At 37.7% G+C, this 18,158-nt stretch overlaps 1 protein-coding gene across 4 annotated transcripts in view; it reads right to left on the bottom strand.

Annotated features, from left to right (window-relative positions):
- b4galt2 (UDP-Gal:betaGlcNAc beta 1,4- galactosyltransferase, polypeptide 2) overlaps positions 1-18,158 on the bottom strand; it is a 73,620-nt gene that overhangs the window by 43,755 nt on the left and 11,707 nt on the right. For all 4 annotated transcript variants that reach the window (XM_004913974.4, XM_004913973.4, XM_002931472.5 and 1 more), the window contains one exon: positions 9,169-9,573. In XM_004913974.4, the coding sequence (XP_004914031.2) occupies positions 9,169-9,490 (322 nt within the window). In that variant the 5' untranslated portion in view covers positions 9,491-9,573. The remainder of the gene's footprint in view (positions 1-9,168; positions 9,574-18,158) is intronic.

An 18,158-nucleotide genomic window follows, 5' to 3' on the forward strand; every position in this document is an offset into this window, starting at 1 on the left:
GTGTGGTTCCATAGCAGGAAGGAAGGCCTCTCAAGGGGCACCAACTTAGGTGTTCTCCTTTAATACTGGATTAAATCATAGCAATCTTAGAGAAGCGGTTTAAATAAATATTTTATTTTTGTATTAGTAGTCTTTTCAGATTAGAGCTTTTCGTCAGAAGAAGATGTATTATAAACGATGAATTCATTTTCAGTGCTTTCCCACACAGATAAAGCACAAGCCTCTGCACATCTAATACTGACAGTACACATTAAAACGGCATCAGCCTCATGTAGAAAATGGTTCTTATGTAATAATAAGCAGGCAGCTAAAATGATAGCAAAGAATGCATTAGCCATTAGTGGATTGCCACTGAGTCACATAAATAAGAATTACTGTATATAATGGGTAAATTGATGGATGCATCTTTTTAAAAACCTATGACTATATTGCATGTAAATAATCCATAGCGGCACTCCAAGAGCATGCTGCACCGCCAAATTATTATTTGCGGAGTCTGTTGTTTAAAGTAGTGGGAGGAATGTGTGCCATCTATTGTGCAGCACTGCATAATAAATTGATGCTTACATATTCATGATAGCAATAATAATAACACAAAGTACTACAGGTGCACTTTCCTGGTGGGGCCTCAAACTATTTGATACTGAAAATTTTGCTGGAATTGCTTACAGTTAAAGCTTCAAGTTGGGGGAGGGGGAAATCGTTTTCCCATAGGCACAGTTGGAAATGGAAGTATTTTCTCATTTTTCTTTTCTACTTAGACACAAATCGGTCCCAAAACCTTTGTTTCATATGCATAAAATGTGTAATGTAAAGAACAATGCTGTGACTCAAGTGACTGGGTCTCCTTCCTTTCTTTAAAAAAAAAAAAAAACAAAACAGTCCAGTTCTTAGTCTAAAACCCAAACTACTGGTCCCTGTGGACAGTTCTTAGCACCATTAGCTGTGACATCTCTGGGTCTTACCTACAACAGGCACAAAAATCTCTGCTTTTTGTTTTAGGGCAAACAGGCTAACTGAAGCTATTTCTTTTTGGATCTTGAAAAGGTAGATAATTAGATTACCAGCATACCATCCCCTCCCTTCACCCATTCTTGTGACTGTTTTGTAGGCAGGAATCCATGATGCAGAAAGATTATCTGTGCACTGGCACTATAATTACCTATCACACAAGGATCACTTATTGAGTAGCTTTAAAAATGTTGATGAAAAACCAAAAAGTCTGAAGTCATCCATGTGCAAGATCAACACAACAAAGAAGTGCATTCAAATAGCAGAATGATAAATACAACACAAGAAATTGTGAAGGTAGTGCCCAGCATTGGAGGGGGCTCACTCAATAGCACACAAAATACAGAAGGTAATCACATATTTTAGGGGAGCACAAACTTCTACTTGACTACTGCTCAGTAGTACCCACAAATAGACATCTCATCCAGTTATTGGAACAGCTGGAAAGAGGCAATGTTTTATGAAATGCCTGCTCATTTCCTATTAGCTGGTGCTCTCTCGGGAGAGAGGAGTGCAGCTGGAAGCTCTCTTGTTTTAACCAGCAGCAGAGAAGAAGCTCTTGTATTTTATAATAGCCAAAGGAAAAATAACAAGAGTCAGAAAAATAACCCTAATTGTTTCTAAATTTCAGTACTGGGTAAAGTCTCTTTTCTTCTTGAAGGTTATACCCCAAAAAAATCCCCAAGAAACGCTGTCCAGAATTATAGTGCTTAGGTCAGTGATCCGCAACAAGTTGCTCACCGACCCCTTGGATGTTGCTCTCAGTGCCCCCAAACCAAGAAGTTATTTTTGAATTTGGTTGAATAAAAACAAGATTTACTACCAAATAAAGCCTCCTGTAAGCTGATAGTGTGCATAGAGGCTACCTAATAGCCAATCATAGCCCTTATTTGGCACCTCCATGAACTTTTATGATGCTTGTGTTGCTCTCCAAGTCGTTTTACATTTGACTGTGGCTAATGAGTAAGAAAGGTTGGGGATCCCTGGCTTAGGTTATATCTTGGAGTTCCTACGACTCACATCTCCCACTAGTTCAATAATACTCCTTACTAGATTTCCAAAAGGATTACCAACACTGAGGCCTATACATCCACATAGAAAAAAATATTCTGGTTGCTTTACAGCTTTTAAGACTTTTGACAGCATATTCCTTATTCATTGGTGGATACTTGATAGCCTTTGTTTTAAACATATAACAAAAAGGTTTAAAGTTACCACATGTAAAACATCCTTTTAGCTTATTGGGTAACTATGTTGCTCAACCTTACAGTTGGCTCCAGGCTAATTAGTCACACAAAGATACAGTTACTCATAGAAATATGCACAGTTGCCTCAGAACAAGGATCTTCAAGTAAAATGTCCCAATTTTCATCAGTATACCCCTCCACTGATTATTAACCTGCATTATAACCTTGCATAATAAATATTAAGAGTTGGTATGAAAAATAATATCCTTCCAATTCCTAAATAAAGCCCTAAAATAGCCTCTTGTAATAGCACTCATTATACCCATTTACCAAAGTAAGGACCCCCTGAGAGGCCTGCACCCTGCACCTATGCTAACAAAACATCTAGCTAATTCGTTAGCTTGGACCTTCATATATCACAGGCAACAGAAGACTACTAAAGCCAATAAAAAAATCGAATTGGTTGCTGCAGACTTCATAGTCATACACATCTCTGAGTAAAACAACACATTTGTCTTCATTATCTAGGAGTTCAAGAAAGAAATGTAATCCATAATACAGGGTTAGACTACTATTTAATCGTTCCGACAACAAAATTGAGAATTTTTGATTTCATCTTTTCATAAAAGAAAAATTTCACCAACATGTCTAATCCACATGGGGGGGGGGGGTGGAGGGTATAAATCGAATCATCTAGATAGAATACTAAAGGGGATAAAAAAATAAAAAAAAACTAAAATAGCAGAAAAAAAGTGCACATTTATGGAACAGAAAATTAAAAAAAACATGGGCTATAAACAAGAAACAATGTTTCATTGTTGCATTTGTATCACTAGAGTCATAGGTGGGCAGCTATGTGAGTTTCAAAGCATACGCCTTCTGCTAAACATACAAACAATACATTGCAAAAACCATTGTTTGCTGCCAACGCTTTTTTTTAAGATTTCATTTATACACAAGATAATCATCATATTTATAATAAGGTTTCACTACAGTCAAAATATTTATAGCCACATAACTAAACAAAAAAAATGATATGTTTCCATTGTATTCAATTTTAAATAGTGTGTTTATAATTTCTGCTTTTCCTGTGTCAGGAAAATGTAAGGAGATTTTACCACAGCAGCAAAATGCGCAAATCCTTTAGGGCATAGGGCATGAACGCCAGCCTTCTGTAAGACTGACTTGTGAAATAAAAAGGTCTATCAAAAACAGTCAACAAGGTGTATCAGCAGATGTTCAGTTTGAATAGATCAGCTGTAATATGACAAGATAGCAGGATAGTCTGTCAAACTGACCCTCAGGCTGACATTCATGTCCAGATTATGAGTTTGAAAGCCCAATGACATCTCATTCACAAGCTTCTGCATTAAAACAGCTGAGTACTAAAAATCTGCCCCAACAAAACCATCCCCTACTTTAAGCATCAATCATGTTGTAGTCTTTACCTACTTCTAATAACATACAAAAGCATGAAATAAAAATATCGTCCAGTACTATAATGCACTCTGACAATTGAAAAGTACACAGTTAGGCATTTTAAAACTGAATCCCACTTCAGATCAGTGGTTTTCAAAATGTGGTGCTGCCCCCCAGCACTTTGATTGGGGTGGCCCAGTCTGAAGGCCAGTTGGGGACAGTTTTGGTGGGAGGATGATTATTTGCTCTCCTAGATACTTATGCATAGGCATTATTAACACACATTTAAAGCTTACTCTTTCCTTTTTTCTTTGTTTCCTTCATTCCCCAGACAGGAGTGACGTAGGTAACTAGTTATGTTATCTTGCATAAATATGAACTCCCAGTTTGAGCTTTCTGCAATAATATAGATCTGTTAGCTAGGTATTGTTATCAGCCTAATTGCAGTATACACTGAACAAGAAAAAAACAAAGTGCTTGCAGGAAAATTAGGTGACTCAGTATACTGTTATGCACTGCATTTAACGTTAGATAATGATTTGGGGGTTTTAAGAAAAAAGGAGATGGAGAAAAAAAGTTTATAGAGCACAAAATTATACACATGACAGACGCTGATTTTCTGCATTCTGTAACAGCATAAAGATGGCATTCATTCACGCACTGTGAATGAAAATACTTTCACAGAATCTTTTGGGAATGAGTTTATTGCTGGCTGACACTAATGTACTTTTAAGTTTTTGTTTTACATAAGAAATCTAAAAACCTTTTTTTACTTTATATAGATTGTAAGCTCTACGGGGAAGGGACCTCCTTCATCTTGTGTTTCTGACTCTTATTGCAACTGCACCTTGTATTTATTGTATTTATTGTTGTACTTTGTATTTATCCATTATCTTTTGTGTTTATCCATTATCTTTAACCCCCTGTCTGTATTAATGAATTCTACTGTACAGCGCTGCGTACATAAGTAGTGCTTTATAAATAAAGATATACATACAAAGATATACTTCAAGCTCACACACATAACACAAGGAAAGGTCTTCAATTCTGCATGATGTCAATATAGAGGGTTAGTTTTATTTTTTAATTTTGCAGAACACTCCACGTCTGTCCGCCCAGGATCATTACATGGCTGACTACCTTAGGGGAAAGAAATTGTCTGAACGCCATGCTCATGTTTTTGGATTCAGTAAGGAGCATCCACTACTCTTGGGAGGGGGCCCTCACAACACCCCACTACTGAACCTTGAAAGCAATTTCACCAAAAGTGTGGCTTTTTTCCTATAACCCACTATTCAGAAATATTAATATTGAAGTACAGTGTGTTTAAATGTTAATAGTATATAGTTTTGGATTATTATTGTATTATTATAGTCCCCTTAACCCTTTCCTGCCATGAACGTAGGAACTATGTTGTTTTAAAAAAAGCAGTTTCCTGCCAACACTGTAGTACCTACGTTCTTTCTGCCTAAGCGATTCTCTCTGCACCGGCGGCAAAAGCCGCCAGTGCAGAGAGACAGATGTGCCCCAAACCCCTTCGGCAACGAGCCGAGGGGGTTGGGGGGGATGGTCCTGCGATGCGATCGTCGCAGGACCATCCTACAAGCAGCAGATGCGATCGCATCGCATCTGCTGCTTGTACTGCTTCCTGCTTCCCCCCTGAGCGCCGCCTCCCACCTACTTCCTCGACGACTGCAGCATGGAGGAGCAGGGAACCGATCTGACCTTCAGGACAGGCAAGTGTTATTTTATTTTTATTCATACACACTTTTACACACACTTACATACATTTATATACATTTATACACACATACAACACAATTTAGCACAGGTTTTTTTTTTCCCACTTAGCACACCTATATACACTCATATACACTCAACTTTTACATGTGCACATGTATACACAAACTCACAAAAACTTTTTTAATTTTTTTTTTTCATTTTACTTCTTTTTTTTACATGTTATTTCCCCCAAAAACTGTTTATTTTGACAGCGTGACTATTGCATCAGATATTCTGACCACTAATTATGCGGTCATGTGAATTATTTTGTTGTTTCATTGATTTGCACAATTTTTGTGGTTTTATTGTATTTTTATCCCTATATTAGTATTCCTGATCTGTTTTTAGCATAGCTTTGCCATTGTTTTCTGGGGGTCTCTGTATAGTTAGGGGGGTTACGGCACATAATACGCTGACAGGGGGCTCTGTGTGCAAAAGCTGAGTTGGCAGGCGAGAAATCCATATGCGCTATTTTCATTTTGGGGTCAGTATACACCATAGACTTTGGTATATCTATGCATATTGGGCATCAAACTGTTCAGTAGGCCTCTGGTGTTCCTATTTGGGGTGACTTGCCTTTGTACGCAAGAAATTGTGTGAGATAAATGCGGCAAACTGCAACATTTTTTATGCGATTTTCTGAAATGTCATAAAAACCACTAACTTTAGGAAAGCTTTGCAGATTGGTACTTTGGTGTAGAAAGGACTCTTTACCCTTGTTGGATTTGTCAGAATGTGTACTTTCCAAAAATATATGGTTTTCTGGAGGTCTCTGTATAGTTAGGGGGTCTTACGGCACATAATACGCTGTCAGGGGGCTCTGTGTGCAAAAGCTGAGTTGGCGAGAAATCCATATGCGCTATTTTCATTTTGGGTTCAGTACATACCGCAGACTTTGGTATATCTATGCATATTGGGCAGCAAACTATTCAGTAGACCTTAGGTGTTCCTATTTGGGGTGATTTGCCTTTGTACGCAAGAAATTGTGTGAGATAAATGCGGCAAACTGCAATATTTTTATGCGATTTTCTGAAATGTCATAAAAACCACTAGCTTTTAGGAAAGCTTTGCAGATTGGTACTTTGGTGTAGAAAGGACTCTTTACCCATGTTGGATTTTTCAGAATGTGTACTTTCCAAAAATATAGGGTTTTTAGGGGTCACCTACATTTCTGCAGCTTCTACCGCTCATAAAACTGCAGTGTGTTTATGAATTAGGTAAAGATAAGCCATGAAATTAGTGTGCACAAGGTATATTTGGGGGTCTCTAAGTGCCATGTGCTTTGATAAACTTATGTACAGTGGGCATCAAACTGTTCAGTAGACCTCTGGGGTTCATATTTAGGGTGTTTTGTCTTGGTACCTAATGACCTGTAGAAAATAAGATGCTGCATAGTGGAAGTTTTGAGGTGATTTTTGGAAATGCCATAAAAATCGTCAAACTTAGGAAAGCTTTATGGCTTGGTACTTGGAGTAGAAAGACATGGTACCCATTTTAGATTCTGGGGAATGTGTACTTTCCAAAAATGGGTACCCATTTTAGATTCGGGGGAATGTGTACTTTCCAAAAATATATGGCTTTCTGGGGTGAATTTACTTTTTACTAGCGTTATCCCACATATAATGATGTAAATGTTGATTTTGCAGAAGCTGAAATGACAGAAATGACAGTACATATGGGGGTATGTTCACATTGGGGCCCCTACATGCCACATACTTAGGTAAACCTATACATATTGTGTATCAAACTGTTCAGTGGTACCCATTTTAGATTCGGGGGAATGTGTACTTTCCAAAAATATATGACTTTCTGTGGCGAGTGTACTTTTTACTAGCTTTATCCCACATAAAGGATGTAAATGTGTTGATTTTGCAGGAGCTGAAATGACAGAAATGACAGTATATATGGGGGTATGTTCACATTGGGGCCCTTACATGCCACATACTTAGGTAAACCTATACATATTGGGCATCAAACTGTTCAGTGGGCCCCTGGCGTTCATATTTAGGGTGTTTTATCTCGGTACCTAATGCTATGTGGGAGATAAGATGCTGGAAACTGGAAGCTTTGAGTGAATTTTTGGAAATGTTATGTGTAATTGCCAACTTTAGGAAAGCTTTGCGGCTTGGTACTTTGGAGTAGAAAGACATGGGTACCCATTTTAGATTCGGGGGAATGTGTACTTTCCAAAAATATATGGCTTTCTGGGGTGAATTTACTTTTTACTAGCGTTATCCCACATATAATGATGTAAATGTTGATTTTGCAGAAGCTGAAATGACAGTACATATGGGGGTAAGTTCACATTGGGGCCCCTACATGCACATACTTAGGTAAACCTATACATATTGTGTATCAAACTGTTCAGTGGACCCCTGGCATTCATATTTAGGGTGTTTTATTTGGTTACTTTATGACCTTTAGGAGTTAAGATACTATAGACTGGAAGCTTTGAAGCGATTTTTAAAAAATTTCACAAATTTTGATAAAAACCAATAACTTTAGGAAAGCATTGCGACTTGATAGTTTGGAGTAGACAGACAGCTGTGCCTATTCTGTATTCCCCAGAATCTGTTCTTTCTAAAAATGTAAAATTTTCTGGGATAAACTTTCTGTTAGCGGAATTTTTGGCCTTAAAATCTAAAGTATGCAGCTTTCTGGAGCAGTGCTTTGGGAATTTGGTAGGTTACTGCTGGAGGTTTTTGACCTATACAAGTGAGAAATCTCCATAAAACTATATATATTTGGTATTGGCACGTTTAGGAGACATGGGACTTTCCAATTCAGTTGTATTTTCATGCATAAAATAATTTTTGTTTCTGGTATATGTGTTATATATATGTGTTTATATTATGGAAAATATAATTTTTTTTCATACATTTAGAAGCCTATATCTTGTTACAAAATTGGAATTACACAAAAATTCTACCATATTTTAAAAGCTTAGGTTGTCCTGAAAAAAACAATATATCGTTTTCCTGGGTAAACTAAAAGTCCCCCCGAGGAAAGGCCCCTAAAGTGAAACAGTGCAAAATGTTCAAAAACTGTCTGGCAGTAGAAGTTCCACTTTGTCCAAAACGGCTGGCAGTGAAAGGGTTAAAACCAGTTTGCAAGAGGCCTGGAAACTCAAGGTTTAACTAACATCTTCACATTCCAATGCAGATATTTTTCACTGGTCCTCAACAGCAATTAAAGTATTAAACAGCACTGATTTGTAGTAAAGCAATTAATAAGTATAGAATGCATTTGCAGTTTACACAAAAACGTTGGGTGGCCTGATGTTGTGTCTGAAACATTATTGTGCACCAACTACTTTGTGGCAAGTAACTATATACGCCAGGTATTCTCACAGGTATTCTTATGAAGAATTTATAGATAATTTAAGGTAACAACATTTCTTTAGAGCTGCATAATACATACCACCAGTAGGGCATTTTTCAAATAATCTGTACAGTTGGATTGACACAAAATAATGATAATTGCTAAACAGGCCTACTATGCAAATCAATCTCTTTAATTTCAGGTTTCCTATTGAAAAGCTATATACATTTTTTTAAAATTGTTTGAAGAATATAGTTTAGCTTGTTCAAAGAAGCATAAACACAAATTAAATTCAGATCTGAACTGTGATAATCTTTAAATTAAGGCCACGACTTGCTAAAATTGCTGTATTACGTGACACTGTAATCGAGATTTGAATCATAGTTACAGCAGATTGTTTCTGACATATAAAGAAATTATTATACATAATTACTTGTGCAAAACATACCCAGTTCCGGTGGTGCATCAGGACATAGAAGCAAAGGTTTCTCTGTGACTGTCAAATTAAGTTCTAACTTGGCACTGGGTGTAAATGAATCCCCTGCAGAAATGACAGCAGTGTAACTGTGGACAGTGCCATTGGGACGTGAGAAGTTGTAGTAAGGATGAGCTCTGGAAGTGTTCCTGATATTAAACCGAGTAAAGAAGTCTAGGCGCTGGGCATATACATCAAAATAGAGTATCATGATGATGACAAAGTGCACCAGGCAAAGAAGAAGAACAGCTTTACAGATCCTCTCTAGAGTAACTCCCAACAGCAGTCTGGTCATCTTCTGGGCAGGGAGGAGGCAGGCAGGACACCATGTGCCCACAAGGGGTAGAAGTCCAGCACTGACTGGAAAATATACAAATCCTGAAATTAAGAAAAGGAGAAATTATTATAGATGGCTAACTAAATAATATGTATATTTAACCATTGAAAAGGGAAAATTGCAAAAAAAGGAAAAAGTTAATTGCAAAAGAGCTCCGAAGAGAATCTTTTGTGGCAAGACTTGCAACAGTGACACAATCATTTCTCTCTGACATTTAATTTCCCTCATCAATTATTAGATTTAATAATAGCAGGAAGGGACAACCCATAACCTTGAACAAAACTATTACAAAAAATCAGAGTTAGTCAATTGTATTTCCACAAATGGAACTCAAAAATCATGTAGTAATTAACCAACAAATGCCAATTGTAAATAAAGTGTTATTGTGGTTGGTTTAAGCCTGTTACTGAATTCATTCAGTTTGTGCAATAGTGTACGTGTCTTTGTGAAGCGATTCCTACCCAGGCTTTGATAAACACAATTATAATTATGCTTTAATCTTGGGATACACTGCCGCACATAACTAAACATTCTGGATTGTACTATGTAAGTACTATGTTCTCCTTTCATGTACTATTTTGCAAGGGCCAGAACTCCAACAGAGGTTCCTGAAAGCAAAAATGTTCTGTTTTTATTGAAGGCAAACATTGTCCTAGAGAACAATCATTTGACAGCTTGCCAGGTAATATCTTTTTATTTAGCCATTAAAATGATCACCTTCCAGGCACTTTCAGTATTTTTATGTCAAAAAGAGCAAGAGTGTGCTGCTTCTAAGCTTCACAATAAGAAATACAGGAAATTTTGACATGTAACCAATTAAAAAATATGTAGAAATCATTTAAAATCACTTGTATCTTAATAGTAAATGTATACTCACTGTAATTTTATTTTAAGACTCAACGTCAACCAATTATATGTAAGAATACGTGAAACATATCAGATTCTAGAATACTAAGATGATGGTGGATAAATGTTCTTGAAATTAATAAGTGCAATAAAACATGTCACAAGGGTTATTTTTCATTCTTTAGTTTTATGGGAATAAAAGCAGAAGTCAACAGAACAGCTGATAATTTTAACCTTGCAACATAATGATCTAAACCCCCAAATCATATCTGTTGGAATTAATTATATATCACCACAGCAAGAGGGTAGCTTGTAATTTTGCATTTATAAGTGTGCATATTTTCATTTTCCCTTTGTGGAGATTAAAATTACTTTTCGCAAATAACACATATTAAGGATGGAAAATCTCCTCTCCCGAGGGCAACAAAACGCCTAACAACACCTGATCACACAAAGTTGCCTTGGATAAACCACCTAATGTGCCAGTACCCTAAGGAATTGCAACACTGCAATGGAAGATACCAAACACATGGGACAGTAAATGCTGCTAATCTGGGTTATGAACAAAGCATTTTGATGGCCTTTCTGTGTTTTGGAGTGATTTAATCCACATAAAACACATTGAGGAGGCAGAATGTTTTGTGCGGTAAGAACAGATAGAGTGTTGACCAAAATAAAAATGTGCCAACCCACAAAACATCATCAAATTCTGCAACTTACAGTTTCAGGCCCCAGACTATTGCAGAGAAGTGGAGATCTCAAACACACAGACGCACTGCATGCAAGAATGCCTAAGACCCCTTAACTTTCTACATTGTATAACAGTTGTGCAAAGAAAACTAGGCAAATTGAAAAAATTAAGAAAAACTTAGGTTACAAACCATATTTGCAACTTTATTTATAATTAATAGCAATCACCAATACAATTGACATATACTCTGCATTACCAACCACTGACCCAGAATAACCAGTAATGTGGTTTATCTAGCACAGATCATATGTTTTGATGCAACTAACTCAGTGCTGGTAAAAGGTTGAGGCACTTCAGCTTCATTAGCAGAGTGTGACCAAAATGTTCCCATCTAATGTGTTTCCTTTATTTGTTCTTAGTTGATACAATTTCTGTTTCCCTGTCATTTTTGAAGCACTGATGTTGAACAAGAGGGTGTTTTGCCACTTTAAAAACTGACCGAAGCTATATACAATCATGTAATCAGTAAAGACCAGAAGATCAACACCTGAAAGTGGAGTTGGCAACTCCTGCACCTTATATAGGTAGAGCACTGTCAAACATCCGAGGGAGTTATCAGTCTCCTTGTGACTAGAGTAAATTATCTTCCTCACATAACACACATACAGATATCTCACTTTTTTCCCAATAGGGTGACTGTGGATTCATCTGGTCCTGTTGCAGCCTACTGTAATTCCATCCACTTGCCTGAATTACATGTGAGGTAACATTCTGTAAACAAACAAATCCTTTTCTCATTGACGTGAACAAGGATACTCTAACTAACAAGGATAAAATATTCAGAAAATTCTGACCAAGTTCTAAGATATAAGCTAATTGATATGATCCATCTTTTCTGGGGAAAGTGTTTTTTTTATTAATTTATTTCCTGGTATTTATGCTTTTGGAACTCTAAAAGGGTAGCGTCTTTTGTACTTTATAGACTGTCCTATTCTTAGCCCCTTTTTATTGGGCTTCACTGAGCTATTCCTGAGCTATTTTCTTGTTATCAATTTTTTTTGATTACTTATCTTTCCTTTCAGGCCCTCTCCTATTCATCTTCCAGTCTTCCGTTTACACTACTGCCTGGCTGCTGGGGGTACACTGGATCCTGGAAACCAAATAGCTTCAGAAATTCCTAAATGAAGATGCTGAACAAAAAGCTAAATAATTAAAAATTACAAGAAATAAAAAAATGAAAAGCGGTTTCTTATTAACTGATGCTGTAGGACAGAAATTAGAGCTCCTAGGGGTCGATGATACTGAGGCATTCCAAATAGATGAAAACGTTCATTTACATGGACCCCAGAAAAAAGTAAAAGAGCACTAAGGATTCATGCAGCTTAGTCATGATCAAATACTGTTTAATTATTACAGAGAAACTGGAATTGATTTTTAAAAATTAGAGTTATTTGCTTATAATGAACTCTATAGGAGATGGCCTTCCAATAATCTGGAAATTTCTGGGTACCAGGTTTCCAGATAAAGAAGTTCCAGATAAAGGATCCTATACCTGTAAAAACACTGTAAGGTGTTATACTCTGTAAGGTGTTCCTTTAGCAAACTTTTCTTAACCACTTTGAACAAATCACTTTATTGCAAAGGACTGAGGAACAACATACTGTTATCTGTTCAGGGAGAATTAAAAGTCTCATATTCTTTTCAGCACGTATTCTCAACTTGTTTAATTTTACTCACTGCACTCTATGCATTGTAATTTTAGGCTCTCTGTTATAGATCCCTCAAGGGAACTTTTCATGCCAAGGACTATATAACTGCCACCAAGGACATTCCTTGAAAGCTGAGAAAGCTAAACTAACCTTCAGCAGAATAAAAAGTTCTTTATACAAAGAAAAGTTAAAATGTGATTTCAGGGCCAAAATTAGCAATCACAGGGTCCTAAGTAATGCAGGAAGGCTTAGGAATTAAACTGATAGAAAAAGAAAATTAATGAAACTCAGTGATGTTCAACCAGTGACTTTCCCTCTTGACAAATTAGAATTGTAACATCAAGCAACCTAACCAAAAGCCGTAAGCTGACCATGGGACACTTCAGAAAGGCTAGAGGGCAGCAGGTGGGACACCACTGGCAGATTTATTAAAATCATCTTACAATAGTTACACAATATTAAAATGTGCTATTTGAGTTATTTTCAATACTTTGCACAGTCACTCTCCATATGTTCGGTCTCTGACCACTGCCTCTCTTCTTATCTTATTTGCTCCTCACAATGCCTGCTACAAAAATTCTCTCAGATTTTGTGTGTATCTGGAATTCTCCATCACACTCTATCAGTCCCTTCTCCCAAACCTAATGCTCCCTAAACACCAACTTCTTTTTAGAAATGATGCAATCTAAAACAAAAATATGGGCCTCATTTACTACTACTTTTACTACTAGAAAATTGCATTACGCATTAATAATTTGTGTCTGTGGGATTTCAGATGGTCCCCAAACCTGCTTGGCATTGTTCTGGAACCTTTAACATCTGGAAAATCTTCTTGCATTCCTGTAAGCTCTGGTTCTGTTGTAATCAGCCATGCTCCAATTGGATCTTTCTTCTTGTACCTTCTCCAATCAGAGCACAGCTCTCTTGACAGACAGTAAAATTGACCAATCAAGGCACATATGTGGGCAGGGCTGGTGAGATATTACAAACTGAATGCAGTGCAGAAATTAAGACTGATAAGAAGGATCTGCAGGCTGTAAACTTTACCTAAGAACCTCACCAACTCTGAACTGTTGCTGCAGATTTCATCCCACTCCCCCAGGTACTATAATGTATCATCATTCCACTCCCACACGTACTATACTGTATATGTTCTAAAGGCTGAATCACTAGCTGAAATTATCAGTTTTCCTGGCATCTATAATATCTGTTTAATAAATACATGATACAGAGTAGCACTGACTGCATTTAAAATAAACGATATCAGTTCAACTCTGCTAGCTGGATTTTTTAAGACATGTCCCTGAATTTTTTAAGTGATCTGGTCACCCTAATGTATGAATACTTTTACATTCTAAGCATTTTAAGGTAGAAAGGGTCCATTCCCATTGCTACCTTCCCATTGTTATGCTGATCGCTGCTGGGGTGAAAAGGGGGGGGCTGATATCACTCCAACTTGCAGCACGGCAGTAAAGTGAATATGGCTATGGCACCCTGGGAAATGAAGAATATGGCTAGCACCATGTGAAATTTCACAATTAAATGTAAAAAAATCTGTGTTTTTTAAAAACTGATGTCAATGCAGGATTCTGCTGGAGAAGCTCTATTAACTGATGCGTTTAGAAAAAAAAAACATGTTTTCACATGACCGTATTCTTTGAATATAAAACAAAGAAAAAAAATCTACTGATAACTTTGCAGCTATAAAGTTCTCACTAAATGTACATGTAGAGTGCAGCTCCTGCTATTGCGATTTGTCACTACGGCAACCACATGAACAGATGGGTCACCTATCATGTAACTGCTAACTAACCTGCCATTGCACACTGGCATATCATATTATATTCTGCTTTTTTATATTAACCCCTTTGAAACATAACTGACAACTTATTCACTGTTACATTAAGAGTACAGGTATAGGACCTGTTATCCAGAATGCTCAGGACCTGGGGTTTTCTGGATAAGGGGTCTTTCCGTAATTTGGATCTTCATACATTAAGTCTACTAAAAAATCAATAAAACATTAATTAAACCCAATAGAATTGTGTCTTAGTTGGGATCAAATACAAGGTACTGTTTTATTTTTACAGAGAAAAAGGAAATCAGTTTTAAAAATCTGAATTATTTGTTTTTAAATGGAGTCTATGAGAGACAAGCTTTCCGTAATTCGGAGCTTTTTGGATTACGGTTTCCAGATAACGTATCCTATACCTGTACCTCATACTAATACTTGTTTGATGACTGGAAAGTTTAGAATGTACCGATATTTGTTTTATGACAGAAGGTACTCAATGCCTGCGAGGTATTTTTTTATAATTTAGTGCTAAGGCAAAGTAAGCATTTATTCATTGGAATAAATGGCAGAACAGACAGACATATGGTGGGATGCCATCCTGTTCCTGCCCCTTGAACTATATTAGACACACTCAAAAAACCTTGTTTAGAACTGAATTGTAAACCCCTTAATTAAAGAAAACTCTTTTACATTTAAACACATTTAACATTCAGGGAAGCATCATCAATAAAGGAAACATTTTCTTTGGCAAAGTCATACGTTCTCCTGTGCTGAGCAGAACAGATTGTCCCTTTAATTAAAGCACATTTATATCCTTGTTTCTGGCTATGAACCTGCAGAGTCCCTCTGAGGACCATATCTAGGACAGCTCGAAGCAAATTCTAAAATGGAAGCAAATTCAGCAAATCTAAGAATACTGAAGGAAGCTTTCCATTTGACAAGTTTAGGGTATGATATGGTTGGTTTTGGGGAAGCCTGAACTCAAGGTTTTAGCTGCATAGTTAATTATGCATAATTCAGTGTATCCCTCATAAAATTAAAACAGCAGACCCTTTTCAATTCATTTTTTTAAGACTGAAAAGCCCACATGAAGAGGCTAACTGTATTTTTATATATATATATATATATATATATATATATATATATATATATATATATATATATATATATACATATATATATATATATATATACATATGACACTTTATGGCAGTAGTTCTCAACCTTCCTAATGCCGAGACCCTTTAATACAGTTCTTCATGTTGTGGTGACCCCCAACCATAAAATTATTCCTAAGACCATCGGAAATATGTGTTTTCCAATGGTCTTAGGCGACCCCTGTGAAAGGGTCGTTCGACCCCCAAAGGGGTCCCGACCCACAGGTTGAGAACTACTGCTTTATGGTGTTCAGTGTTTTTAGTATATTACCATTTTGTGCTTTGTCTTTCTCTTTTATAAAATAATAACCAATTCTGCTTTGAACCTAGTGATAAATCTGCCTTTTTATATTTACCGTATATACTCGAGTATAAGCCGAGTTTTTCAGCACCAAAAAAGTGCTGAAAAAGTGACCCTCGGCTTATACTCGGGTATATACGGTAGCACCCCCCCCCCACCACCAACAGACAGGCGGGCGGGTCCCGCAGGCGTGCGTGCACGGTGCTGGGGAAGCGCTTATGTGGTGCTTACTTGATTATGCGGTGGTTGATTATTGCATTTACGGTAGGCACCATTATCTCTCCGTAACAGCTTTCCCTCTAATGTAGCGGTAGCACCCCCCCCCCCCACCTGGAAGGACAGTCGGGTCCCGCCGGCGGGCGTGTGCGGTGCTGGGGACGGGCGGGCGTGTGCGGTGCTGGGGACGGGCGGGCGTGTGCGGTGCTGGGGACGGGTGGGCGGGCATGTGCGGTGCTGGGGACGGGTGGGCGGGCATGTGCGGTGCTGGGGACGGGTGGGCGGGCATGTGCGGTGCTGGGGACGGGTGGGCGGGCATGTGCGGTGCTGGGGACGGGTGGGCGGGCATGTGCGGTGCTGGGGACGGGCGGGCGGGCGGGCATGTGCGGTGCTGGGGACGGGCGGGCGGGCATGTGCGGTGCTGGGGACGGGCGGGCGGGCTGGCGATGCTGGGGACGGACGGGCGGGTTGCTAGGGTAGCACTGTCGTACTATATTGAACCATCCATATCAAAGCCTCTTTAAAAATAAATAGCTCCCTCAATCTTTTGCCCATCCGAATTATAACTTGGTAGCTAAAATTAATTGCTTGGTTGACTTGGCATGAATTCTTTTCCCTAATGACGTGTTAGTGAGAGCAAACCTTCAGTAGGTTCTCTGTAGATGTAATAAGGATGAGGAAGTCCTCACTGATTCAGAAGGCAGACGTCAAGTATAGCTGTCTCTATTTATTTTAAAGACATGTTGCTTCTTACACTTTCTTAAGCAAATACAGGTTATATGTTTATAAAATATTTATTAAAGGGGATATGAACTTTATATAGTAATGTAACTTTGCTTGGCTATTGCTGGACTACAACTCCCAGCCTACCCTTGCACATACTTTGTGCGAGTGAAGGAGATCTAAACCCTTTGTAACAATGTTGCATGTATCCTCTAGCTCTCGAAAGTAGCTCCTTAAAACGTTATTACCGATGCAAAAAGTATTCACCAATTAGAAAACAGCTCACCAGTGAACATTTAGGGGCCCATTTACTTACTCACGAACGGGCCGAATGCGTCTGATTGCGTTTTTTTCGTAATGATCGGTATTTTGCGATTTTTTCGGAAAATTATCGCGACTTTTTCGTTTCCAATCCGAATTTTTTCCATTCGGACTCGGATTCGACCCATAGTAAATGTGCCCCTTAGAGTTCCATATAAGCTGTGTGACCACCAGAAATTAATGTAGGCTTATACTCGAGTCAATAAGTTTTCCCAGTTTTCTTAGGTAAAATTAGGTACCTCGGCTTATATTCGGATCAGCTTATACTCGAGTATATACGGTACTTTTTCCAGGTACAGTAGAATCCTAAATATAACGTCTTTCAGGGGACCAGAAAAGAATCGTGTCAAATCCAGAAAATGCTAAACCAGGAAAATGTACTATGAATTACATAATGGTGGAACAACAAAAAAAATGGTGTAAAATTAGAGAAAACTTAAAATCAGGGTATTTAAAATTAAGATTTCATTGTATTCTAATATTTACATTCTTTTGCCAAGGATTCCTATTTTAATTGCTCAAAAACAAACCTAGGAAATGTTATAGTCCTATAAATTTGTTAACGAGAATTAAAAAAAATTTCATACATAAACATAAAATTTCAGTTAAGATGAAATTAAGAATCACTTATTTGAAAACAACAAAGGATTCCACAAGGTATATAATAAAGTATTTTTACAAATAGTTTTAATTATGGTCTTTTCACTTTACACTTTCAAAGGCGATGCGAATCCCAGTTGCAGCTTTGGACACTAGCACTCAGGATCAAAGCAGTCAAAAAGCTCAGTGTGCCATAAGCCTTTCTCTGTTACGCATTATTAGGGGAATTGTATATTTGGCACTAAGGCTCAGGACAAACAAGGTATA

The sequence above is a fragment of the Xenopus tropicalis genome, chromosome 4 (assembly GCF_000004195.4).
Source record: "Xenopus tropicalis strain Nigerian chromosome 4, UCB_Xtro_10.0, whole genome shotgun sequence".
In the NCBI taxonomy this organism is placed as follows: Eukaryota; Metazoa; Chordata; class Amphibia; order Anura; family Pipidae; genus Xenopus; species Xenopus tropicalis.